Genomic DNA, 26773 nt, shown 5'->3' with positions numbered 1-26773 from the left:
ACTAGGCTACGACAGACATATGCAGGATCACCAAATTGAAGAAAGTGTGGTTAATGACAAAAGGCATGTTACTACAGTATAATTAGTTTAAGGGAAGGAATTAACACAAGATATCCTCAAGATAACTACAAGTGGCTGGTGATGGTATTTCACAACAAATGCATTTTCAAGCTAAAAGAATACTAGGAAACGAAAATGATTGACCCTGCTAGGGGGAAAATGGCTTTATCGTGCCTGGTCAGAAAGTTCCAGTTTACTGCTGGATGTCCCATCTCAAGAGCACGAAAGTGGTATGGCTGCCTGTGATTGGAGCTGTATTGTGAGACAGTAGCAGGATGGTTCTTGAAATATTTCCCTAGCTCATCTTTCATGGAGAGTACATTTTAACATTGTAGCTCCGCCGAATGGTTCCCAGCATAGCAGCATCAATCAATCAATCAAGCCTCTTTTGTATCAGACAGGATGCGGATTTCATACACATGTTTTGGGGGTGCCCTAAATTAAATATTAAAGTCCCTGAACACAACCAATGGTTGGTCCATTTCCATAGATGTGGGGCAATGTCTGTTAGGAAGGATTCCAAAAAATAAAGAAATAAAAAAGGACCAGAGTAGAAAACTCCTCTTTCTGGGCCTGGTACTGGCCAAACGCAGGATTGCCATTAGATGGATGTCCCAGTTAGCACAGACGATCGCAGAATAGAGGAGACCTACGGCTGAATAGGAGAATTCTGAGGAGTGCCACATGCGTGTAACACGCAGGGATGATAAACTTGCGGACGACCTGCTGGCCAGGGCAGCAATGCTCACTGAGCTACTAGATCCACCTGATACACCACCCCTTTGAGCACGAATGCGGAATGGAATCCGAGAGCGCATGATGTTTGCCCGAGGACGTGGATGAGGAGGGTACAATAGTGCTACATTTAAAGCGGAAAATGTACTCTGAAGGCCTCCTACACTGTTCCCGGTTTAGTGTTCAATCCTGAATTAGGGATATTGACTGAGCCTGCATGGGAGGCGGGTGGTGGTCGGGTTGCTGTAATTATAAGTGGATATTTTAAAGTGTTCTTGCAGAATGCCACTATTGTTGTATTTATTGCAGAAATAAATTCATTAAAAAAAAAGGTTCTTCTCAGTAGTTATGAATTTGAGAGTCATGTGATGTGCAACCACAAAGGTTGATCTTTAGCCTAACTAGGATCCCATTCACTGCTTGAATGTTCCTTTTATGGATGAAAAAAATTGAATGAGTTCTCATTTTTTGGGACTGCAATTCTTTGAGTTAACTGTAACATCATCTATAGATGTTTGAAGTATCTATTTGCAGCTACATCAGTGTACCGACAGGTAATTAATAAGCAACGTTTTTTTATTAATTAGTGGCTTCTGTCAAATATTTCCCAGACCCAAAGATGTTAACAGCAATGAAGCCTAAATAACATGCATAGAAGATAAAAAAAATCAGAATTATATATTAAGAATTTGTATATATTTTATGCCACTACTTTTAAGTATTTAGAAAACTATTAGGCCAGGGTGAAATTTAAATGATGATGGCGTAGTTAGCATAATTTCAGGAATTTCATGTAATTCCTGAAATAATGCAATTACACCACATTGAGTAATTATAACATAATTCGGCTCAATGATGACACAAACAACCAAACAACCAAAATGCAAGCAGCTTTTGCATAGCAATTTTTTTTTGCTCGTTTTTTAAGCACGAAATGCGTTCTCGCATGAAAAATTGGCACATGGACACATTTTGCAATAAAATGTAGTGCCACTACTCGCTCTCGCTGCTTATGTGCTGCTAGCATTGAAACTGAGGAGATCGTGATTTTAGTCCACACTATTCTGTCTTACTACAAACACCGGAATCCAGGAGGGACAATCTAGGCAGCCAGCTTGGGACGGGTGCGCTCTAGTAGTTGGGGGATATTCTGCTATAAAACATGCGTGCTGCGCGGACGCGAAACGGGCGCGCCGTAGGTGCAACTAAGGCAAACCCGTCTGCGCCCGCCAGCGTCCCGGAAGCAGCCAGTGCCAGCCATGCTGCCCGTTTCCCATCTAACGTGCCTTCTGTACGCAGGTTCTGGAGCCGTGAGAAACTGGGGTCGTTTGGTGCGTCTCTGAGTAAGTGCGGCCATGTATGTGCAGTGCTGGATAATATATCTAGCATCTGTACGACTTCTAATTATAATTTTAACCATACTGTGGGCTCTATTCCCATACCCAGTCATATTTCTTCTGTCCCTCTGTCTGTTCAATGTATTCAAGTTGCTTTGATTAATGCACGGTCCACGGCTAAACATGCTTCTGACATCTTTGAGCTGTTGGTATATAGCCATTTAGATCTGTTATTTATATCAGGGACCTAGCTTAATGAGTGTTCAGCTACGGTCCTCGCCTTGGCTATCCCTGCAGGGTATAAAACATTTTTTTCCCCCCATTTCAATAATGCAAGCCAAATTTAAAAATAAAAGGAAGGCATATCAAAAATGAAATCAAGTCCTGTGCAAGACTGCAATATTATCAATAGAGGATCTTAACCATCATACAGTAAAACAATACAAACAATGAGAAATCCTAATCATCATGTGCGTTCCCTCTATACATAGTGCGAATGACACTCCACTGTGGCGACAGGTCTACGCAAACCAACATATCCTGCAAGACTTGTTTGCTGCAGGGTGTAAAATTGCCAGGGTCAACCACAAAACAGGCAGAGGAGGAGGGGTTGCGGTAGTATTCAGGGAAAATTGGACTCTTACTCTGGGACAGTCACAGGATTTTAGGGAGGGGAAAGCGATGGACTTCTCCCTTAATATTTTCCCGTATTTTTTACTGGGAGCCACACTGTTATATCGTCCCCCTGGGCCCCCGAACTCTTTTCTAAAAGCTTTTGATGAAGCCATCGTGCCTAGAGCCCTACACTACTCTAATTATCTACTGCTCAGTAACTTCAATATTCACTTTGACTGTAGAGATGCTTCCGACACACGTGCCCTTAATGAGTCACTGGATCTTGCCCAGTTGTCCCAATGGATTAACTCCCCTTCCCATAGTGGGGTAACATACCATTGATGGGGTCTGTTCCAACTGCACTTTAGCTGTACAGGATCCTCTCCCTGTCTCTTGGTCTGATCATTTTTTAATTCAATTCTCTTGGACCATTAAGCCATCCTATTCTTCTATGAAGACTTTGGAGGCTAAACCCTCTCCTCGCATTGAGCAAAGTTCTGGCAGATACCCATCCGGGTACCTTTGGGGGGGTCTGTTGGAGGCGGTTGGCGGACTTAATAATTTGCTGGCCAGAGCGGTGGAGCATTTCTCGGCACCTCTGGGTCATAAAAGAACGAGAAAATCCCAGTACCAACCCTGGTTTTCGAAGGAATTAAAAAGAACTAAAAAAATTCTGTAAAAAGCTTGAGCGCTGTTGAAGACAGGCCTATTGTCCGCTAGCCAAAACAGCTCTCAGGAAGGTTCAGAACAACTATTACATCATGGTCAAGCTGGCCAAAGGCCACTTTTTTGCGGAGCGCATTGTCCAGTCAAAAAAATAATTCTAAAGAAATATTTGCAATTGTTCAAAGCTTCCTGAATCCATGCGTTGAACAGATGGCTTCGCCAGTCTCTGTGAGCAGCTTTTGGGATTTTTTATTGATAAAATTCAAGCCATACAGGATAGCTTCGGGACTTCTATTCAAACGCAGGCGATCTATTCACATCAGACAGCTGTAGACTCTGATCCAGTCCGCCCCTGTTTGACTATATTTACTCCCATCTGGCTGGCAGAGGTAGTTAATCCGGAAGTCAAATAAATTGTCAATCTGTCCCTCTTGGCCACTATCGTCCCGCCTGAGTGGAAACAGGCAAACCCCCCCCCCCGATGAAAAAAACCTTAATTGAATCCCGCTACTCCAGCTAGTTACTGCCCAATTTCATTCCTCCAGGCTGTGGCTAAGGTGTGTAAGAAGGCCGCTCACAAGCAGCTCTCTCAGTTTGTTGAGACTTCTGGCGCCCTCCACCCGCCCTGTCGGGTTTCAGGGCATCTCATAGCACAGAAATGGCCCTGGTTGAGGTGGCGGAGGCTATGAGAGAGTGCCTAGAAGCCGACGGCAGAGCGGCTCTGATGCTATTAGATTTCTCTGCCATGTTCGACACGTGCACACCACCAACTTTTGGCGCAGATGTCTCACATCGGCATCTCTGGTCAGGTGTGGTAGTGGGTTGAATCCTTTCTAGCTAATAGAACACAACAAGTATGGCTGCCTCCTTTCTCCTCAACACCGAGAAGTCTGACTACAGGGGTCCATCAGGGCTCAACATTGAGCCCTCTTCTGTTTAATGTCTATATGACACCCCTTTTTTACCTGGCGGAGGAGCTGGGCGCTAAGATCATAGCCTATGCGGATTATCTTCTTCCCTGCAGGGGAAGCCCACTTTTAAAAAATAGAAATCCTGAGAATTCAATGATGATGCCTTGTTTGCTCCCTTATGTGCACTTTTCAGGAGAACCTATGGCCTGTCAGCTTCTTTTCAACACAGCAATTATATTACCAGAGATCAGAGAAGTGCATGTTACACCAACAAATAGTAGTCCTGCAGGTTTTAGATTAAATTGTCTCCTTCTTCTGAGATCCAGCATCATAGAAACGTGTGCAAGTCTAACTTCTAATTTCCTTCAGTTGCAATTAATGGAAGACCACTAGAATGGACTTAAAGGCATACTTTCTGGACCAAAATCATGTTCAGCTAAAACATAGGAAAACATAATCTCGGAGCCCATTTAACGGAGGTCTGTAAAATAAATTAAACCAGTCCCAAATAGGTGCATGTGGTGGCCAGCCTTAGAGAGGAGAAGACTATGTTGAGTTGGTCATGGACTACGTGCAACAGAGATTGCGGTGCTGGAAAGTGTAATCTGTTACACTGAATTTCTGCAGTTGTTAGCACAACCCTGAGTGTATTATGTCTGTGACACATTTCGATAGCATTGTGGATCGAGGTTCACATTGCTCCTTCTGCTGTAATCCAAACTGCAACATTGTATTTTTAATGTGCGCCACGCATACATTGCTGTACTTTCTAATGGGAGCAGTGTCTTGCCTGGTATAAGGCGGCTTTACAAAGCAGTAAGGTCTTGGGTTGACAAAATCTGCAATGAATCATCTTCTCTGCTCCAAACAGGAGATTACCTGAGAAAGCCAGCAGCATGGAAGAGAGAACCCATAGGCAGGTCAATAAATTGTTATCTCTTCCTGTTCTAAGAAGGTTTCAACCGATTCAACTTACTCCATCTGTAGCCATACTGGAAAAAGATAACTTTCTGCCCCCTTACCATAGGTGTAAAAAACAGAAACAGTGACTCAAGTCTGGATTCGGTCTCCTCGGGAGGGGCACATCCCATTGAACAGAAAAGAGGAGTCCGATCAGTGTTTTGCTATGCTTTTTTCGGAGCTGAAATCTCTTCTTTTTTGGATTCCTTATAAAAGAGAAGTCTGATTTCTACTCTTGAGGAAGGGATGCAACTGTGGAAGAGGTGAGTATTGGAGAAGAATAGGCTATGTCCTGCCTGCTGACAGAGGTCGCTGAATGGATGAAAATAAATTACAAGCCAAGCAGGATATTTTTTCTGGATTTTTTTAAGATCCCTGAAAAAAATCCTTACTTTCTTGCCAGGGACAGCTACGAAGACAGTGGTCCAGTCTCTCATTATGTCCCAACTCGACTACTGCAACTTACTATATCTGGGGGGTCTCTCAGTCATGAGTAATGAGACTCCAACGTGTGAAGAACATGGCAGCTCGGCTTCTAGTAGATCTGCCTAGACGCTTCCCCTCAGCTCCTGCTCTGCTTAAGTTGCATTGACTTCCTTTGAAGGAACAGGTTCCCTTAAAAGCCATGTGATCTTGTCAAAAATTCACAACTGCAAAAAGAACAATTGATGGACGGAATGCTGAACAATGTCAAACATTCATCCCCAGTGCAGAGATCTGGGCCTAAATCCATCATTTATTTACTCATCATGTCATTTCAGTATAGACCCAGCCAGATGAAAATCATTCTTGACCCTGCTCCCCATGGGAACAGTCCAGCCTGAACTGTCAGGACAGGTCCTACCTGGACCGGAAAGAAGCATCCTGGGACCAGTTTCGGCCCATCCCTGATCAGCCAGGCTAGCTGGACTCCAGTGGCACGGTGAACACTGGACACCCCAGAACATATCGTGTGCATTCTGCTCAATGCCTGGTCCCTCTGCAATCATGCCAGAGAAATCTGGGATATCATCCCCACCGCCAACGTGATCTTCATGACCAAGATTCGTCTTCATCACTGGACATCGCCATTGTGACACCTGACGGCTACTGGATGATAAACCGAAATCACACCAACAAACATTGAGGAGGCATTGCTATCATCCACAAAGAGATCCACCAAACATGCCAGCTGGTACACACCAGACCTCTGGACCATCAAATGTGAATGCAAGCAATTAGAAAGACAATGGTGCTCTAACAGAAATCCCACAGAACTCGGAGCCTTCCAATGAGCCCTCAGCAAATACCACCAATGCCTGAAAAAAGCTATGAAAGACTCCCTGACAGATCACACTGACGCAAGCACAAACCCTATAAAGGAACTCTTCCGCATCATCAAGCTAGTTCTCCTGCCCTGCAGCCACCGAGAACACAGTCCGCCCCTCGCAAGAACTCGGAGACACTCTAGCACATTACTTTCAAAACAAGATATATGCCATCTACTGCAACTTTGATCCAAAACCCAGAGACATTGGCAACCTCGGACACCAACAGACGCCCCCGAAACCATGTGCTTACCACTTGGATGCAGAAGACCACATCTATCATGACAACCATTCACTCCAGAGCACCTTCGCGCCTTCAACCATTGATTCAAAAAAATTAGCAGTGCAAACGCCGCCATCCTCAATGCTCTCATCACCATGGCATTCTTCTAGGAAGTATGGAAACATGCAGAGTTCAGACCCCTGCTATAGAAACCCTCTGCCGATCCCAGCGAAGTCAAACTATAGACCCATCTTGCTGCTCCTGGTCCCAACCAAAGCACTTGAGAAAGCCATTAACCACCAAATCACTGAACAGCTAGAAAGAAACAACGTACTCAACGCCTCCCAATCCGGCTTCCACTCCAACAGCAGCACCCAGACCGCCCTGATCACCACAACGGACTTCAGAACCCTCCTGGACCGAGGTAAAACAGCAGCCCTGATTCTTCTCGACCTCAGTGGCATTCAACACTGTATTCCACCACACCCTCATGAAAAGACTCCACCACATTGGCGTGCAGGGAGAAGCCCTCAAATGGATTGAATCTTTCTTCACTGGACGTACCCAGAGAGTTTGCCTACTGCTCTTCACCCCCCAACCCATGAGCATAATCTGTGGGCTCCCCCAAAGATGATCCCAGCTTCACCTAGTGCAACACATACATGACTACATCCAAGTAATTCTCACTCACGGAAGACCCCCACCACCACCAGAACAAACTTCCCAAACGCCATGACGAGCGTCACCAGCTGGATGAGGACCAGCTGCGTAAAGCTCAACACGGAAAAGAGGGAAGTGTTGATTATCGGGAAAAACACCTCACCATGGGTCCAGAAGGGATGCCAGTTCAAGATTCTGACCCAAGCCTACAAAGTCCTCCAGGGCCCAGCCTTCATCAACCACTGCCTGAACTTCCATCAGCCTGCCAGACAACTGCGCTTCCCCCTCCCTCGCCCATGTTGCTCTCATCCGCTAAAGCCAAATAGGAGGTCGTTCCTTCTCCTATCTAGCTGCCAAGTCCTGGAACAACCTCTCCCTCCTCCTACAATCCTAATCCTCATTGGCAGACTTCAGAATGGGGCTCAAGACTTGGCTCTTCAACTAGAGACCTCCAAGACGTCAGCACCTGGATATCCCCAGGGGTGATTAGCCACCGCTATAAATACTATTTGATTGATTGAATTGAAAAGCAGTAAATAACACGGGTTACAGATCTCGCAGTACAGACTGCTATCCCACTCTGGCCTCATTTATTGTCTGGACATTCAAGCAGCAAATATTAAGTGAACGTATGGCTTTGCCACCACGTTCCTGCTTTGCAGAAAGTCAAAAGAAGCAGCGCGGACACCTTGGCTACCATCACTGTGGTCGGGATCCCACCGGCCTGCATGCAATGACACATCCTAGATACACCTAGATGCATGTCAAATGTCATACAAACTTGTCTGTTCTCTTAAAGAACCCTAGTTCTGCAAAAATAGCTCTTTGTGCACCTTCTGACATGAAGTGAATGTTGAGATTGTGGAAGGAAATGGAGTTTTGGAACGGATTTTAATGAAATCTAATACGACTAACGTCACTGCTACTGACTAAATGACTGCTCTTTTGCCGAAACGAGTGCTATGGTCTACCGATTCAAGCGCCATCGTTTTTAAGCTTTGCTTGCGAGCCAACATACTCTTTTGGTCTCTCAAACAAGAGCTTCCTTAACATCCTGTAGATCTAGAGTCATACTACTTTCTTTAAAAGCAATTTACTTCTCTTCCATAGCCAAAGCATCTAACTGCAGTTTCTGCTATATTTGTGTGCAGAAAGACTGTTTTGAGGTGTTGCATATGCACAAAAATAAATAAATAAAAAGAATCTAAGGATGAAAATATGGATTTCTTACAACAAGCATAACAACATCAGTAACAGCTACTTCACTTCAAAACACAAGACGCTATAGTTGTGCCTGAAACGGACTGCAACGAATGCTCTTGCTCAGTTGGTAGCGTAAAATTGAATCGGAGGCAGAGGAGCAAAAGCATGCTGTATGTAATGAAAAGGCTCTGCCGGCCAATCCCTAGCAAGATGCATACAGATTCGGTCCCGTACTATGTCCTCAGAATTTGTATCTGAGCTAGAAAGATCTAAAAGCAAAGAAATATGTGCATACATACAGTGCTGTTGTGCAAATACGAGTGTTATCATAAAAGACAATTAAAGAGTTTCTGGTGTCTTTTATAAAAATTTAAGGAAGCTGTGAAGTGTCGGTAGGACAATGAGAATCAAGTAGAACTTACCGCCTTGTTCATCCAGCATTGTGATGGTCTTGACACCAGCATCCTCACTCTAAACCAAAATAAAGCAAGACCTGATATTCTGATTTTGAAAACTATACATATCATACTTCACAGTAAAGTGAAACCACAAAAAACATCAAGAATTCCTAAAGTGATCAGCATTAAATGTCGGTGCTTCAAAGGTGAACCTGAGAGGAGTTTTGGAATGGGGATGTAATACAAATAAATGAAATTAAATGAAAAATGATATTTGTCAAGCGCACGTTCACCTACGGTATCTTGGCGCTAGGGTGGGAAGGCTATCTGGTACTAAATAGGGGAGCTTAGATGAATAAGCGATAAAAGGAGTCATGGAGTAAATTAGATCATATGTTGTGGAAAATAGAGATGTCAACACCGGTTTGGAAGTTATTAATGAACCAACACATGAAAATACAAGAATGAAAGAGGTTGAACTGGAAAGCTTAAAGAGACTGGGCACTTTTATTTGGCTGGGTTAGTATAAAATAGCATTAAAAAATGTGAGATTCAGAAATTAGCAAGCCTTTTTTTCAGTACGAAAGGAAATTTGATGGTTATGTTAATGCGAGAGAGGTCATACTGTGACTGGGATCCTGCCAGTCCAAAAAACATCGGACCATCAAAAGGTAAGTTGTTTTCTGCAAGGAATTCAAGACTCACTCCCAGAAGCATGGCTCAATCAGCAAAGCTTTCCCCAGATAAATGTATTTGGGAACAATGCAGCTATTACATTGCTCGGTTTGGACCTTTAAAGTCTTTACTTCTTATGTACAATGCAACTAAAATGAGATAAACTGAATATAGAGCAGGAGTTATTAAGACTTTGCCTTCTGTGGACCCCCACTCATTACTGGAACTAGCTGACCTGACCGAGCCAACATTGGAATTCTGGGACTCTGGCCTAAGTAATTTGTATGATGTGAACCTCAAAACAATACACAAAAATATGGAAACTAGCACTCATCAAACAAATACCCAAATGATGAAATATTTTATTTAATTCTCAAGTATATAATTTTCTAAATTCAATTGTCCAATTATTTACTATTTGACTGCACCCACAAATCAATCCGAGGACAGCATCTTCATTTTTAGCCTACAATTTTGGATGCCTTTAGCGGATGTTTTAACATTTTCAGTTCTACATGTTGCTTCTTTATTTATATACACCTAATTTATATTTCTTCATTTTCTGAGCAGCAGCGGATCCCCCGAATAGGTGTTGAAGAGCCCTGGGGCCCCCAAATTCACATTAAACTACTTGTTAGTAAAGTCAGTGTCATGCAGTGGAATGAAAGATTTGCTGTCTCAAAACAGCATCATGGGGAACAAGCAGTGAGCAAGTACATCGCCCCCACCCCATCACCCTCAGAACTTTAATCAGATCAAAAATGTCTTTAGAAAATAGGATGCAATAAAAAATACTGCATGTTCTGTCCGCTTTTAGTAGCATAACTCAACTATGCAATAAACATTTTTATAAAAACAGGACTCTTTAGTAAAGGTCTCCAGGCTCACGCCCATTGTTACCAGTTTCAAAAGGCTTCCTGAAAATCCCGAATCAAGTCGACAACAAAATGTCCGGTTTCAATAGGTTCTCTAGATTTCTCTGTAGCAGGAAAACCTTTCTCTGTCCAAATGATTTTCTGCAACCTCCAGCCGCAACACTAAATTTCCACACCTGCAAGCAGGCATTTCTTTCAAAACCTCGATTCCAAGGAAACAACCTAGAGACCGAGCTGAAGACAGGTTTCACACTGGGTAGTCTTCTTTCCTTGCAGTTAATCTAGTTGGAGTGGGTCAACCAGGAGCTTTTAAAGGGTAAATCCAGTCAGCCGTTGGTGATGATTCCTCAGTGAATAGGTCAAGAATTCCAAGGCTTCCCACTCACTGACTTTCCAAAGTCTGTTCCAGGTATCCGACTCAAGCAAAGAGGTACCCTAAATTCCTGGGAAGTCTTTGTCTCAAATAGTGTGCGGTTTAGGCCTCTAGGCTCTTTATGAAAATGACGGAGGTAAAGACGCCACCCCTTGTTTTACAAGACACTGGGTGTAAGGACGATGCATTCAAGCACTGTAGAGGCACTTGAGACCAACACTGGCAACCCTTCAGGGAAAAGACTACATGATAGCAACACTGTGAAAAAGGTGGTGCAAAAGCAATCCTAAGTGTTTATGGCCTTTAACAAGCATTTGCATTAGAAGGTAGATTGCTTTCAATCTAATCTAAATATTGGAATTACAGTGAGATACATGCACAAGTGCAGACTATGGAACTGTGGTGTCAGTGTGCTGAATATGTTACAATCAGCTATAATCTTTGATAATTATTTCCTTCATATAAAAAAGAGGGCTTTTTGAAAATCCTAAAAGAAATTCAAATACGAATAAATATGGTAGGGTCAAGGGAATATTAATCACAATTCTAACGTAAATACTGTTTTTTTAATTGCAATGTTAAACAGAACTATAGGTTGCAGGCATGATAAAGGATTAATTTGCTAAAAAGGATGAGTTGAAGGTGTGCCCACGTGTACAAGTTTAAACTTGAAGGGTAAAAGCTTCATTTTTTTTTTTTCTCATGCTAAGCCTCAGAACGGGTATAGCTGAACTGGACTGTATTGATTAGGATGGGGAGCACTCACTATAGTTGGAAAGGCTCCTTATAGGTAATGTAAGTTATGTGGGAATGAAAGCAAATGTAGCACCCAAAAAAAAACAAAGGGAGCAAGGCAAAATAAAAAGACTAGATGAAAATCACTGTGTATTCATTTTACAGTAAAAATTAATTATGCTAATTAATTTAATTAAGATTGATGCTTTATAAAGTAAACAGATGTTCCCGAATGCTGCTCGTTGTTTAAAGTTAAATTAAAAAGGAAAAGAGTCTGGAGGGTGTTGGAGGCACTAGGGCTGAGAAAGCTTTTCTGAGTACAACCCTCTTAGTCGCTAAGCCCCACCCCTCCTACCATTATGAAGTGGCGCGGTGGAGTCGACTGGTGTGCTCAGCAGGAGAGGGTGTTGTTGGAGGCCAGAGGATGTCCCCAAAAACATGGGCCTGTTTGGAGGAAATGGCTGTATTTGTGATCCATTACACTCCTTATGTAAACCTGGTGAGACTATGATTCGATACTGTATAAGCACTGGCTGGCTTGTTTATGTATCTCTGAAGATGAACAAATTGCAACCGCTATGCCAGGATTCTGTTAGCCACTTGTTGGCACCTTCAGAAACCCAATAAAGTGGTTTATCAAAAAATAAAAGGCAAAGGATCCGCCAACTACCAGCTTGAAGTGATTTATATTAAAAACTGTTTTCTAAATTAATATTTATCAACCCATGTTCATTACAAGGGCATCTTGGTGAGAACACTAAATGGAAGTAGAAATAACCATTTTTTTTAGGAGTCATGATTAGAGATACTGAGAACAGAAGTCAGTAGATTATTCCAAAGTTTGGGGGACAGCACCAAGAAGTCTCCCCCCACAGGAGAGCACACAAATGAACGTGAGCCATATGAAGGGAGGTTCAAGAAAGAAGCTGCAAAGGAAGACAGTGTGATGATTTCGGCTTGAATGGCCAGTGGCCCTGTGCCATGATGATCTCGATTAACCAGACACAAAGATTTAAACTAAAAAAAAAAACTTTCGACTGGTACAGCTTGTCACTTACGGCAAGATGTTACTAAATGAAACTTGAATGCTCAAATAACAGCCTTGTCTTGGAGAGGCTGAAGTCTGGTAATACTTTTTGTTGGTAGCTCCAAGTAAGAAGCGTTTGTCTAGTATAAAATGGAGAGGATGGTGATGCCTACAACAAGGGCTTTCCATTGGTGAGGAATAATATGAAGGGTCTTGCTTATGGTAGTCAACTACAAAAACAGGATAAATGTAAGGTGCTGTTCTGGAAGGAGGTTCTTGTAAAAAAAGGACCAAAGGTTCTTAAATCGACTGACGGGATGGAGTAGGGGGAAATCTAACATTACAGAGGTCAGCCGCACCACAATTTGGCAGCACCATTTGGTCAACATTGCCATTTAACATATTCTTACTCATCTAGGATATTTTAGGCAAAAGGAATGCATGATTTGTCTGCTGGATCTCCTCAGGAGGGAAGTAGTGTAAGGTCATCTGTGTTGAATATACACTCAATGCCAAGAGATCTAATGATGTCAATTAGAGGTTTTGTTTATATTTTAAACATGGTGGTTGATAAGGATCCATGGTGAAGTCCGCACCAAACCTGGATGGATGTTAACCTGAATGATGATTGAGCCAGTAATTGGCTCTGCTCAGAGATGAAAGATAAGAAACAAGCAAAAGCAGGACTGCTCTTTACCAACTGCTGCAAACTAGTTGAACAAGTTGGCATGATCTGCTGTATCAAACCCAGCAGAGAGATTCAGTAAAATGAGCCTGCTGGGTTAACCCTCATTGAGGCTTCTTCTCAGATTGTTAAGCACAGATATAAGAGCAGCCTTTACGCCCATTCGAGGCCAAAACCCTGTTTGCGCTACATCTAACAAGTTAAGGGCCTTAAGATGATTAGATTGTCATTTGGTCATATACTTGACCCCCAATTTAGCCACGGGTAGACGCCTTCTCTGATCTGATGCAATGTGGGTGTCTTAGGAGGAGGTTTAACAACAATGTTCTTACAGTAACTGGAAACAAGTCCTGAAGAGAAAGATTAATTCAAGAACACAGAAAGAATGGAGATGGCTGTGGGGCCATTGACTGGACAGTGGCATAGAGAGTTCCTGATTTAACAAAGGCAAACAACAGCCTAGTTTGAGAATCTTGGAGAGGAGAGATCACCTCCACCAATACTTCATTCTTCAGGCTTGAGGGCTGTATCTATCTCTCTGGTCATGGCAGCATGGGTCAGTTAAATTTCGTACAGCTGAAGTATTTATTTGGCACAAAAATAAATTGGTAAATGCATCAGGTTTCGCCCATGGGATTAATAATTAGAGGTGTGGGAGCAGTGTATAAGTGCAGGGAAAGTGGTGCAAGTGCTCTCTGTACAGGGTGAGGGGTGCATGAATGAAGGTTGATAAGTGTGAGTGCAGCACTTAAGAGTGGGACACTGTCCAAGGTCTCAACTGTAAAGCAGTCAGTGACAGAAAAGGTGTGCATGCGACCACAAGGTGCCTAAACAGCAGAGTGGTTTGTGAGCTGCATTGAAAGGAGAAAGACGACAACGAGAAGAGAGGAACACAGACGCCATGAAAAGCATGGGAGGGTGCAGTTAACAGTAATATTTATCCAGTACCCATATGCATTCATATATAAATATACGTGATTTAGTAAGATATTTCCCACGCCATTGGCTGTAGCATAGGAAGGATCTTGAAGAAAATTACAATACTGAGCCCATGATAGAGAACATTCTCGGAGAACAATGTAAATAGTAAATAAACAAGAATAACTTTGCTAGACTGTGTGCAGCAGAAATCATATGGCTTTGAGAACTAGCAGTGGCTCGGTTAGCAAAAGCCAAGAAAATGACTATAAAAGGTCATATCCTAATTGTTTCAAAGGCAATAGAATAGTGGCAGTGTACATATGTAAATTCAAGTGTAGGCCATTATTCTACATGCTGTTAATAATGCAAAAATAATATATATATAATGTTCACAAACCTCTACAAAATCGTGACTTCAGTATCGTCTGACAAAAATAGCATGTCCTAAATATGATTAACAAAAATATTGCCATATTGGAGTCAATAACATAAAAATCGACATCTGTTGGAACAATATTTTTCCAAACATTATTTATTCCACACGACTTATGCCAGACTATATTTTTATTATCACTATTCTGACATCCACTAAATCATTTGTTGTCACCGCTCGCAAATAGGTTGGTACTGAGATACGTGATACTAGATGTAGTATGGCTGTCTCATTCAGAAACAAATGTTAATCTGCTGAAAAGCTTCCTATCCACTCACCTGTAGCTAGATTTGCCTACTTGTACTTGAATATATTCACCCTAGTAATTGATGGAGAGCTATCACTGGACCATGTGAGGTTACTTAACATGGAGGCTTTGTTAGGGTAGTTAGTTGTTCCTCATTGAAGATAGTCATGCTTCCATGGCACTTAATCTGCATTGTGAGGCTGTTGATAATGTGTCAACTGTGAGGGTGCTAGGCTCTCGGGTCAATTGAATTAAGTGCTGGTTCCTGGTGATGTTTACTCATTGTTCATGCCAAATACAAAAACTACATTTTAACTGCAGAAAACTTCGATAGCATTCATTGGGTTTAGGAACCAAGTCAATGAACTGTATATAAAAAGCACACACTAATAGAAAAAGAATAGTAAAGTCAGATTACTCCATGCCAGAGTGGGGGCCGCTGACAGAAAAACAAATTTAAAAAGATATCGCATGAGAAAGCACTTTTGATGGACAGAAAAAAATGTAAAGTCCAAAATGTGTCCCGTTCATTGTAAATCAGTTAGGTGCCCGATAGTGAAGAACAGGAAGATCACACCAACCGTGGGAAGATCACACCAACCGTGGGCTGCAAGCAGTCAATCATAAGAGAGTGGGGATAACAAGAAGAACAGGAAGATCACACCAACCGTGGGAAGATCACACCAACCGTGGGCTGCAAGCAGTCAATCATAAGAGAGTGGGGATAACAAGAAGGCAACACGCATTGTCAAATCCAATAGGTCTGGCCTTGGCAAGCTGGTTTGATGGATACTTTTTTTTTTTTTTTTAAACAAACATGTTTTACTGCCAGTATTTGTCACTAAAGTTTGTAGGAAAAAACAGGAAACGTTTACCCACCTAAACATACCCATCATTTCCCAGCAATAAAAATTTGTATAAGCTAAAAACTATTCACTAATATCAGTATTTAACATACCAGTGGCTTTCAGCTGATCTTTACAGTGGCGACGAGTGGGTTTCCCAGTGTACTCGACCGGCGGAGTAGCTAGGAGAAGCCGGATGGTGAAGAATCGACATGTATGCAATGACTTGGGCTGAGGAGTCCGTAACGTAACGATGCTCAACGGAGAGATTGTGAGTCAGCTATAGCACCTGGATCTCTCGGCATTTCCTAAGCTGTACTATCAAAGTGTGCGGCAAAAGACTAGACCTGTGCTGAGGCAGCTGTTTTCTCAGACATTCTTTCAGTGCCATTTTAAAAGCCATCTTGCTGGTATGTGAAAATGTCTGCAAGTCATTAGCTGTGATTGGCACACCAGGTTAGTTACACCAAGGCATTACATAGTGCCGTTTCTAGTGCACCAAGTTGTCACACTTCCGGTTGCTGGCAAGAGGTGATCCCTAAATCAAATCTTTAATGTTGATTTGCAAACCCATTACCTATAACTGCCAACTGCCACCTTACTGTGAGCTTTAAGACAGTTGGCGTTCATGAATTACCAGCGGTAATACCAGGGTCTTTCAGCTCATGTTTAAAGAGTGGTGCTCAGGGATGCAGCAGAGAGGGAAGGGAGAAGGGCTGGGTAGTGTGGAATAACACATGAGGCGATAGAGGAATGTGTGAGAGCAATGGAAGATAACAAGCAACAAACCGAGTGGGAAAGGGAGTCAAGACAAGCACTGGCGTTGCCAGTAGGTCTCGTAGAATGCAGTGCATCCTTCTTGCTGTAGTAGGGCGATTGGGTGGCTGTTGGTAATTAGAGAGTGGCCGGAGGGAAGCCGGATGGGGGCAGGAGAGCTGAGATAGCGTGTTAGGGGAGGAGAAGCCGCAGAGCGCACGCTGGGCGCAGCCCTTTGATGTGCTGTGCGGCCGTGAATGCCAGCGTGTTAGGGGAGGAGACGCCGCAGAGCGCACGCTGAGCGAAGCCCTTTGATGTGCTGTGTGGCCGTGAATGCGCGTGCTTGTTTGCTCACGTGATTCACGTGAACTTAAAGAAAACCGCACGAACGAAACCCTTGGTTTCACGATTGTTTTCAGCACTTGAATTCTCGCTCCCTCAATGCGCTTGCGCGCATTGATAGGTCACGAGACCTAAAAAACGAGGGAAATCATAGAGCATACAAAACCTTAAAAAAATGGTCCCACAAGAGTGGAAAGAAACAGTACTTTGTTGCCAGGAAATTGATAAGAGAAGCTCTCGAGGAAAACACCAGGAACAACAGGAAACCGTATGCTACAGCCAATAGAAACAGGGGAAAGTACGTGGCAAGCACAGGAACCAATGAAAAGCAAGAGGGTGGGATGTAGGCCCCTTTTAATATTCATAATAAATACAATAGATTTCACAAGCACAGCATAAGCGATGTGTAGGCGAAACCTAAAAAGCGGCCATTTTTTTTTCAAGATTGTTGAGAGAAAAGTGTTGGAGACACATACTATGTTCGGTAGCTCCATGAGCACCCGCAAAACAGTGTACACACACAGTCTGCGGGCTCTTCAATCTGAATTTTACAGCAAGATCCCTCGGTTCGAGTAGAAGCGAATTATATCATTTTAACTGTAGTACGTACTGTATTGCTGGCACACTTTAGGGAAGTTAGGCACAACTTTATCTCTGACTAAATAGAAGCTTCTTTGCCTTTATTTCAGACATAAGCCATTAATTTGCTGGCTTATTATGAATAGTTTTTAAACAAACAGAGTGGAGTCCTCCAAGGCTATATTCCAACAATTTATGCAACGGTTCCGCAATGTTTGCCGTTACGAAAGTAGCATCCCATAACTGAATGAACCCGACCAGGCTTCATCAAGTCTTATTTTGGACCACTGGCCAAATTGGTGTGATTTCTTTGAACGATGGACATGGCACTTTTAGTGACATTAATGATGTTAAATCGAATAATGACTCGGTCTGTCCACTGCACGGGTAGATAGTAGTCTATGTGGGGTATTTGTATAGTGCAACTGATACTCCAAAGACCGAAGGACAGGGGGGACTCGCCTGTTCCCCTCTGCTCTTTGCCATGTATATTGACCAGTTTGTAAAGAAGCTAGAAATGAATGAGGGGATCCTTCCAAGACATAGGCATGGATTCGACACCAAAATCATGGCCTACGCCTAAGATTTAGCACATGTGACCCCTGATCCAACAAAGGCAATTGAATGCGAGGCTCAAAGCTTTAGGGAGGTTTCGGGCTATGATTTAAACAAGATAAAAACTTAGATCATCAAGAATGAGAAAATCAAATGGGTTGATAACAGGGTGGTTAGCAAAGCTAGATATCTTGGGGTGAATATTTTGTCCAATATCAATATAATTGTTAAAGAAAATCTAGCCCCCTTAGCCTCAGAGATGAAGAAGTCATTGCTTTGGTTACACAATTTACATCTCTTTAGTGGGCCGGTGCAATGTTTTGAAAAAGATTTTTTGTTCCAAAGATTTCATATTTCTTTAGAGCTATCCCTCTCGTACTTACAAACCCAATGTTAAATACATTTGATAATCTTTCTACATAGTTTTTATGGGCCTACTCTAAGCCTAGAAGATCTTTTAAGCATTTATCACTCTCTAGGGAGAGAGGCTGATGGGCGCTTCCAAATTCAAAACTATACTATTAGGCCACTATCATGCAGATATGCCCCATATTGCTGCAGGATCATTCCTAAGCACGAACGACCGAACTTCCTTCCCAGTTCAAGCTTTTAATCGGCCCAGAAGCTTGGGGTTCTTGTGGCGGCAATTCGAATACAGATACTTTAAGACAGTAAGGTTCAAGACTCTTATGGGGACCTATAGGATTTTTACTTCTGTCTGCAAACTACTAGGGATCGGAAGGCATTATTACTATATTCCCATTAGAAATGCAAATTGGTCTAAAGCAGGGATCAATAAATTGGGAGCTTTCTATTCCTCTAATGGGGGTATGGCTTTTGAAGATATAAACATAAAATTTGGCCTTAGTCAAAATTAGTTTTTTAAAATACTTACATATCAGGAACTTAACGTAAGGTAGGCAGGTCTGTGGGGTTTGTTAAATGCACACTTATGGAGAAATTATCCTAGCATCATGTATCACGAATTGAGACTATTTATAGTATTCTTAATAGCCTGATGCCCGATGACCCGAGTAAGATCTCTGGGAAATGGCAGCTGAAAATAGGCATTAGGGAAAATACTTTTCTGTAAGCTCTCCATTTTGCACAAATTTAATTTACTCTCGGGTAACTTTCAAACCCAGTTTCATAAAACTTTTTTTGTATTATACCCAGAGTTAAATTGAGAAATGGGGTGTGGCAAAGGTATCAAGTGTTCCAGCTGTTTTGAACATGGTGCAGATTCTGTACATGTGTTGCAACTTGTGTGAAGCTTTGGTTTTTTTAAGATAGTGTTATTCCTTTATGTTCTGCTAACCGCACTGTGACGGGGCGGGTCGCCCCTGTGAGGACAAAGAGTATGAGGAGGAGTCCGTTTCCCGTGACTGGTGGTCAGCTGTTCCCCTCTCGCCCCTTTCTCTTCCCATCCAGCATCCTTCTTCCTTTCCTGTGGAGGATTGGTCAACCGCTGACTCTGTGTATCCCTGGGGATGCGAGGAGGAAACAGGACGCTACACCTTTAAGCCCGATTGCAGTGAAGACGAGGCTCCGCCCATCCAGAGCGTCATCGCGCCAAAAGGAGGAGGATCCCGGAAGACGCCGGACGACGAGTGCGGTGTGGAGTGGAAACGGAGTGCGGACCAGAGAATCGACGCCTCGGCCAGCCCAGCTGAGACCGACAAGCCAGGAGCCCAACGTTCCAGCGAAGCGCCCCGCCACGCTCCCACGGGAGGAGCGTGGCTTACAAAGGTACGGGGCAAAGTTGCGGGTTGGGGTGGTCAGCCCACTGTGTGAAAACCGCCTAATCGACTCCCTGTATCCCTACCTCACAAGCACTACCGACACGGCCGTTATGTTGTAAATACACTTGGCACGTGGTTTCCTTCACTCCCGGTCCCTAAGCCACAAAGCTCCGGACGTCCCCCTGATTCTTCTTTGTTTGTTCATTTCTTTTGGGTGGCGTTATCCCGGACATCGCCTGGAGAACGATTACACCACCATCACTCTGGCGGCAACACCCCCCTGTCAACGCCGCAACACCCTGGAACTCCCGGTTTTTCCAAAGGGCGTCAGAACGGAGCCTGACGAGATCGCCAGAATAAGACTGACAAATAGAAGAAAAAAAGCTTACTTGAAAATAAAACCCTCTCTAAAAGCGTTATTTCAGCCTACTGACTCCATTCCTTCCCCTCCAGTCCCTACCCCAGTACACGCACCTACTATTTTATTAAGAGTACAGGATACTATAGAAAGAAACAAGGGAGGGGCCTTGATTTTCATTGCAATGGCTATACATAGGCTATGTATCGCCTCAGTATGGCTGGATCACAACCCTCCTTTTCAGCAGGGATTGGCCCGATTACTCTTAATTTACAGTTTGGAAAAAGCAATATATGCCAAGAAGCGTATTCGCGCCCAAAAAAGGGATTGGTCATTTGGGAGCCGCTGACTAAGTGGTTTTGTCAACCGTCTTTACAATGGGGGGGGGGGGGTAGGAGGGGGGGATTCCTTGTAGGTAAACTAGGGGCCAGGGAAAACAAAGCTACATGTGCTGTATATTTGATAAAAATTAATGTTTATATTTGTATACACATTTTTCCACCAAAGGATCCAAAGATTATCTCTTGCACCTAAGCTGCTGCACTCGCAATTTGTACCTCGTACTTTGCACAGACACTTTATATATCGCTTTTTTGTCAGATTATCCTGGATTATCTTCTGTGTACTTTATTATTTATACAAAACGCCCTGAGAGAGGAGAACTTTTGGCTTAAATTGTATTTCATTTGTCTCTCTAGTTTTTATGAATTTAGTGCCGTATATAAAATGGAGCAATCTAGGACTTAGAGCGGATCGCAGGGTACAGTTACAGATTTGTGGGAGACTGGGGAAGGGTGGGGGGAAGATTTGGGTGGACATGGGAGAAGTTGTCAGTTTGCTGATTAAATGTACCCAGTTGTATATGGAATTAAAAAAGACTTTTTTTAAAGTTGGCTTTGAAGAATCGTTTGTTAAATGGATGCTTATTTTCTACGTTGTTTGTTTCCTTGCTTCATTCGTTCCTCGTCAAACACTTGATGTCTTTGTCTTCCCTTGTAACTGGAAACTGCACTCTCGGCCCTCAGCGTGCGAGGTGAAGAGTCGGCAGTACACTAACAGTAGTCCTGTATGTATATGGTATTTCAATAGCATAAATAAACCTTGACAAAGGGAAGAGGAGCAATGCACAGGGCCACAGACAAGCCACAAAGTTGGCATGTGATATGAGAGGTAGTGGGTTGTAGACGGATAACACATTCTGATGTAGTGTAATTTAAAGAGGTGAGTCTTCAATTCTTCCCTACAGTGGAGCATCCCTGATAGGTCTGTGAAATCTAGTAATTAGGGGGCTTACATTAACCTGTCAGTAGCAGGTGTGCACAATCCTGCAGATGAAAAGAGACGGCAGCTGGAGGGGCAACTGCACCACCAGCATTTCTCGGACTTCCTCTAGTGTCTGGACACCTGGTGAGGTGGCGGGTCAGTGCCAACCATATCATCGGCTTTCTACCGACCTGACGAGAAAGCAATAACTAACCGGGTTTCAAACCAGGATTCCCATTTATGGTCTTGAAAGATAGCCAAACAGTCCATCAACCTCTCTCAGTCATGGAAGATTACGGTCTGTCAACTTGTAGTCCCTGCCAATTTAGTGATACCTTTACGCTGAGCCAATGGAATAACGTGGATATAATTATGCAGTAATATTAGCTGAATTATGCAACAATGAAATGAAATTATCCGGAATATTATACAATTAAAACATTATGCACCACACTGCGCCATCATTACCTAGCAACCTAGACCAAAAAAAAAAAGAAAACAGAGAACTTTGTTAAGGGGGGACTTATAAATATTTGCTACATCCTATTCACAGAGGTATTTTCAAATAATTAACTGTTTTGCTGCATGGACCCGAGGAAATATTGTTGTCAACACTGTCCTTTCCTCACCTCTAGAAAAAGATAGTCCGCATAAAACATTTTCAATGGTTCACTCAGCAGACCATAAACCTGTATACAATCTTTTTTCGAAAACAAAGATTGGCCTACTTCATTCTACACATCCAACTATTTCAAACCATGTCTCCTGGTGCTCAGTGTGGGGTTTATTTTGTGCTTACAATGTAGCGGTCCTTAATGTAACTTGTTTGAGGAAGCAAAATGGGTAAAGAACATTATATTACACATTGATGATGTAGGAGCCTTATTTAGAGATTCAACGTAGTAGTCCAGAAAAGGAGATTAAACTAAATTTTCAGAGACCTCTTTAAAACATTGTTGTTTTGTAGAATTCGGAGTCATGTTACAATGAATTGGTAACAAAAGTGAGCCAATGTGAGAGAGAACTAATCTTTGTTTACATCCTGTTCCATGCATACTTAAACATGTAGGGCTTTGTTTCCCCGAAGTACATGCTGCCTCTGCCCAACCAAGATAATAGGGCTAGTGACACCACTGGGGAAATCCTCACCTAATCAAGGTCTAAACAGAGCCACTAGTGAGTGAAAGGTGACCAGTTACCATATTCAATGTGCAGTAGTGTCTGCTACTGATCAGGAGTGGTGGAGTGGGTGTGCCGAAGGGGGACGTGGAGGACGCAATAAAAAAAAAAAAAAAAAAAACAACACTTACCTGGGCCGGCAGGCCCAGGTAAGTGTTGTTTTTTTTGTTTTTTTCAGGCTCTTCTCAGTCCTCTTCTTCCTGCTACGCCGGCTGCAGGGAGGAGCAGGAAGCACCCGGGCTCCCAGGCTCTCCATAGCCAATCACAACGCTGCAAATGCAGCGTTGCGATTCGTTTGAGAGCCGTACCATAGTGCTCAGACGGGTACTGGGAGGCTTCGCATGTTCCTCGCCAGGCTGTGTAAAGCAGGACTGTGTGGCCGGCCCAACAGGCCCAACAGGGGCAGCCAAGCTGTCCGGAGTGCTTAAGGAGTACAAAGCACTCCTTTCCCCGCCCTGGCAAGCCCCGCGAGCCCCTCACTTTAATAGGAAAAATAAAATGATAATAATGTATAGTTATTAGTTATTAAATAGTCAGTGGGGCGACGCTCCTCGGCCTTAGCAGCGGAGCCGCCACAGGCAACGTGCTAAGAGCACTGTTGCGTTCCAGATGCACTGTTAGAAACTTCAGATGTACTAGAGATAACATACTTATTTTGTTGGATTCTACAGGCTGCACAGCAGATGGATATTTCTGCAGAAAATAGGACAATGCCAGGCAAAGCTGAAAATACCACAGCACCGTGAAATGCAAATTTTCTAACGACCCAAGTACTACATGCCACACATCCCACAGATCCAGACTAAGGACACGGTTGGGAAATAATGGATTCTTCAATGGGAATTTAAAAGGTATTAATGTCTAGTCATGGAGCTGCAAGAGAGCTCAAGAGTGTCCCCAATCTGTAATAATGTTTGTACAGGCAATTTATTCCATCTGGATGCAACGTAATACACTTTCAATAAACACTGCACAGTTGCAAATGTGTACAAACCGTACAAGTACGTTAGGAGTGGTCCATAAGGGGGAATTTATGGAAAAATGATGGTCTTACCTCAACTGCCAAATTCAGCATCCTCCTTGTGCTCTCCAGAGACTAGGGATTAATTTAACAAAAAATTATATTACATATTGCATACAAGAATTTAAAAAAAAGAACGGTAGGGCGGGAGTGCATTTTACATAGTCAATATGGTTCCATGTAACCAAGTTAAGTTTTTCAAAAACATTTCTACACCTTTTCCATCCCACAATATTTTTACTCTCATTCTGAGTAAACATTCTCATGCCTCATCACCCCACCTGCAACAGTTTCTATGCGCAAAACCTTGAGAGTTTTTATCTAGAACACATTTTTATGCTAAGAGTTTTAAGCATTTACCTCTTCCACTCATTATAAAATAATTCAACTTAAAATTTAAAAAAAAAAAAAAAAAAACCCTAGGAAACATCTAAATGCCATGATATTTCTATGTGTGTGATTCTACTTAATACTGTAAACAAAGAAGGGTTCCCATGGTCATAAAAAGGGACTAGGTCTTCTACTGCAAGAAACTTAACTACTAGGTTATGAACTCATCTTCTTTTCTATAGCTAAGCAATCCATCTATAAGCTAGTTCTAGATACGAAGATGAAGCAGGTTCTGTATATGTGTTGCTATTCCATCATGGTACAAGACCTTTCTTTAGAATTCAATCTTATAACAACTGCAGATGAAGTTGCTGGAAAGCAATTCGTAGTATGTCTTTAACTATCGATACAGTTCCAACATTGCTTTGAGCCAAGTAAGCCTAGGTTATGTAGCCTGTCCTGTCGGAAAAATGTTCTATATACCAACTGGAGTCTGTTTTGGGCTAAAGCAGGAATAATTTTAAAGGTAAAAACAAATTTCCAGATGCTAGTCCAGTTCGATATCTCGAGTAGAAGTTGAGGTTACAGTGTGTGCTATTCCATTGCTCTTATATCCCGAGATTTAATGTTGAGGAGTATGGTGACAGTGGTTTGTATATTCTGGCTTTAACATGTCCTAGTGAAGAGAGTTTTATAAGTAATTTACTAAATTCAGGCCATGAAAGCATTTGAGACGGAGTCCTTAATCACTCCTGTGCTAACAATCTGTTTAAATATTTCATCAAGAGGTCCCATATTGAGTACTTTCATGCTTTATAAAATCTTGTGCTTAAAGTCATCTGAGCTGGGACTTTCCTAGGTGTCAGTATGTTTATACCTTTAATGATTTCAGAATTCTCAATTCATTTATTCAGACTTCTTTATCCTTTGTGGTTACAGAAAGGACTTCAAGTACGAGTTGTTGTCTTCGGGGAAATAGACTTATTATACATGAAGAGGGAGGAGTAGAAATTATGGACACTGTCAAGAATTTCTACCATTTGTGTTTGTATTTTCTCCAGTGTCATTAATGTTTGCTCTCTATTGTATTTGAAATAATTAGCTAGCATCTTCCCAGCCTTATGAAACTGCCAAAGTCTAATTGCTTTATTATTGGTAAGCCAAGTATGGGCCATGGTTCTGATAATTTTATTAGGTTCATATTTTAGGGTCCTTAGTCCACTCGGCCCGTACAGCCTTTTGTACGTGAACATTTTATGCTCCAAAGCAGCAATATTTTTCCTGCGTGTGCAAACAGAGTGCTTTTGTTTTGTTTCAGAGCACATACTATTAATTATTTCCCTCCTTGCACTGGCTTCCACAGCATCCCACAATATCTGTGGAGGAGCATGAAGCAATATTTTCTTTGATGAAGTTGGTAATGGAATTGAGCATTTGTTTTTTCATCTTCTTTATTATCCATGAGAGCACCATTGGTTTTTGATTGTCTCTTACTAGTGTTTGTGTTGGTCATTTGATATGCGTGCATGATCCGAGATGACTATGCTTTTTCTCTGGGATTTGCAGTGTTATAGACATGTAGGCTATCTGTCGGTAGCTAGGCTATCCTTCAAAGGGTATGGTATTGATGAGGGTAGAAGGAATAGTCATTCAAACTAAGATGAATAAGTGCCAAATAGCCCTCAAGTTATCTTGGTATATTGTCTGAGCGCGAGATCTGTTATGGAAGTGAGGAAAATGAAATTTTGCCTGACCAGGATGCCCCCTACGTATACCCTATGTTACATGCATGTGCATGTCACCCATGCATATTTCTCTTAGTGGCCTGAATCACAAGGCCTCTGCAATCACGTCCTGCATTAAGGTGCCTGTCATCAAGTTTCCCAAACGTTAAGCTAACATGAAGGCCCATGTATTTGCATTGTGCACTTTTAAATAAATATCGTAATGAACCACATTCTGAATTAAGGGTTTTTCAGGACTCCTGACACACTGAAGGCTGCAGTTACGTATCTCTGACCTCGCATGCTTCTAGCTCAGCCGAAAGAAGCCCAGCAAGGGTTGCCAAGACAGTATTATGAATAACAGTTATCTGCCTGCATTACAGAATCACATTTCAGTCTGGTGAAGAAGGTAAACATATCCCGTCCACGAAAGATAGAGACCTAGCCTTTCTGTCTCCATTAAAGTAAATCACAGTGCTTGCATTTGAAAAAAGCTCACAGCCCCCATGCAATGCACAAAGAAATATATGCCCTTTCTGTCTTTTTAGAGATGAGCAACCTTTGCTTCAGATAATACACCCCTGACTTAAGATATCAGTTAGTACCAGACGTGCTGGTCGCCCTGATACAAGAGATCGCTCTACTAGACTGAAAGTCAGCTCTCCTCCCAGTTACACGTCAATTGCACGTCATGATCCAGTTGCGTGCACAAGTAGGGCAAAAGTTCCAGCCTGCCATGCAACTCCTCCTCTATGTAGCCGCCCACCTATGACCCACCTATCACACACCTATGACTCATCAAGTGTACACCCTCATGCACGCCTACATGCTCTTATCTCATTTTCTGTCTTGTTCTGCCTCGAGCTCCCTATGTACAAGGAGTAAAAAGTATATATACTGTTCTCTGTAAATAAATGTTTGAAGACCCTTCCTGAACCTCAGTGGTGATGGAACAGATTTCTCCCATGACTCGAGTTATTGGAATAAAGCCCTTTTAACTTGGACACCACGGACTCTCTGCCTCTCATTTGAT

The 26773-nt window shown here is 42.6% G+C and overlaps 1 protein-coding gene across 1 annotated transcript in view; it reads right to left on the bottom strand.

Moving 5' to 3' along the window:
- The window catches only part of SNAP23 (synaptosome associated protein 23), a 172119-nt gene that overhangs the window by 46131 nt on the left and 99215 nt on the right, over nt 1–26773 (bottom strand). The window contains exons 3-4 of the mRNA XM_078659655.1: nt 23720–23761; nt 9100–9148 (exon numbers count right to left, since the gene is read on the bottom strand). Coding sequence (XP_078515781.1) covers nt 9100–9148; nt 23720–23761 — 91 coding nt within the window. The remainder of the gene's footprint in view (nt 1–9099; nt 9149–23719; nt 23762–26773) is intronic.

Source organism: Lissotriton helveticus, chromosome 9 (genome assembly GCF_964261635.1).
Source record: "Lissotriton helveticus chromosome 9, aLisHel1.1, whole genome shotgun sequence".
Taxonomy (NCBI): Eukaryota; Metazoa; Chordata; class Amphibia; order Caudata; family Salamandridae; genus Lissotriton; species Lissotriton helveticus.
The sequence above is the reverse complement of the archived record's forward strand: the minus strand, read 5'-3'. Positions and strand labels throughout refer to the sequence as shown.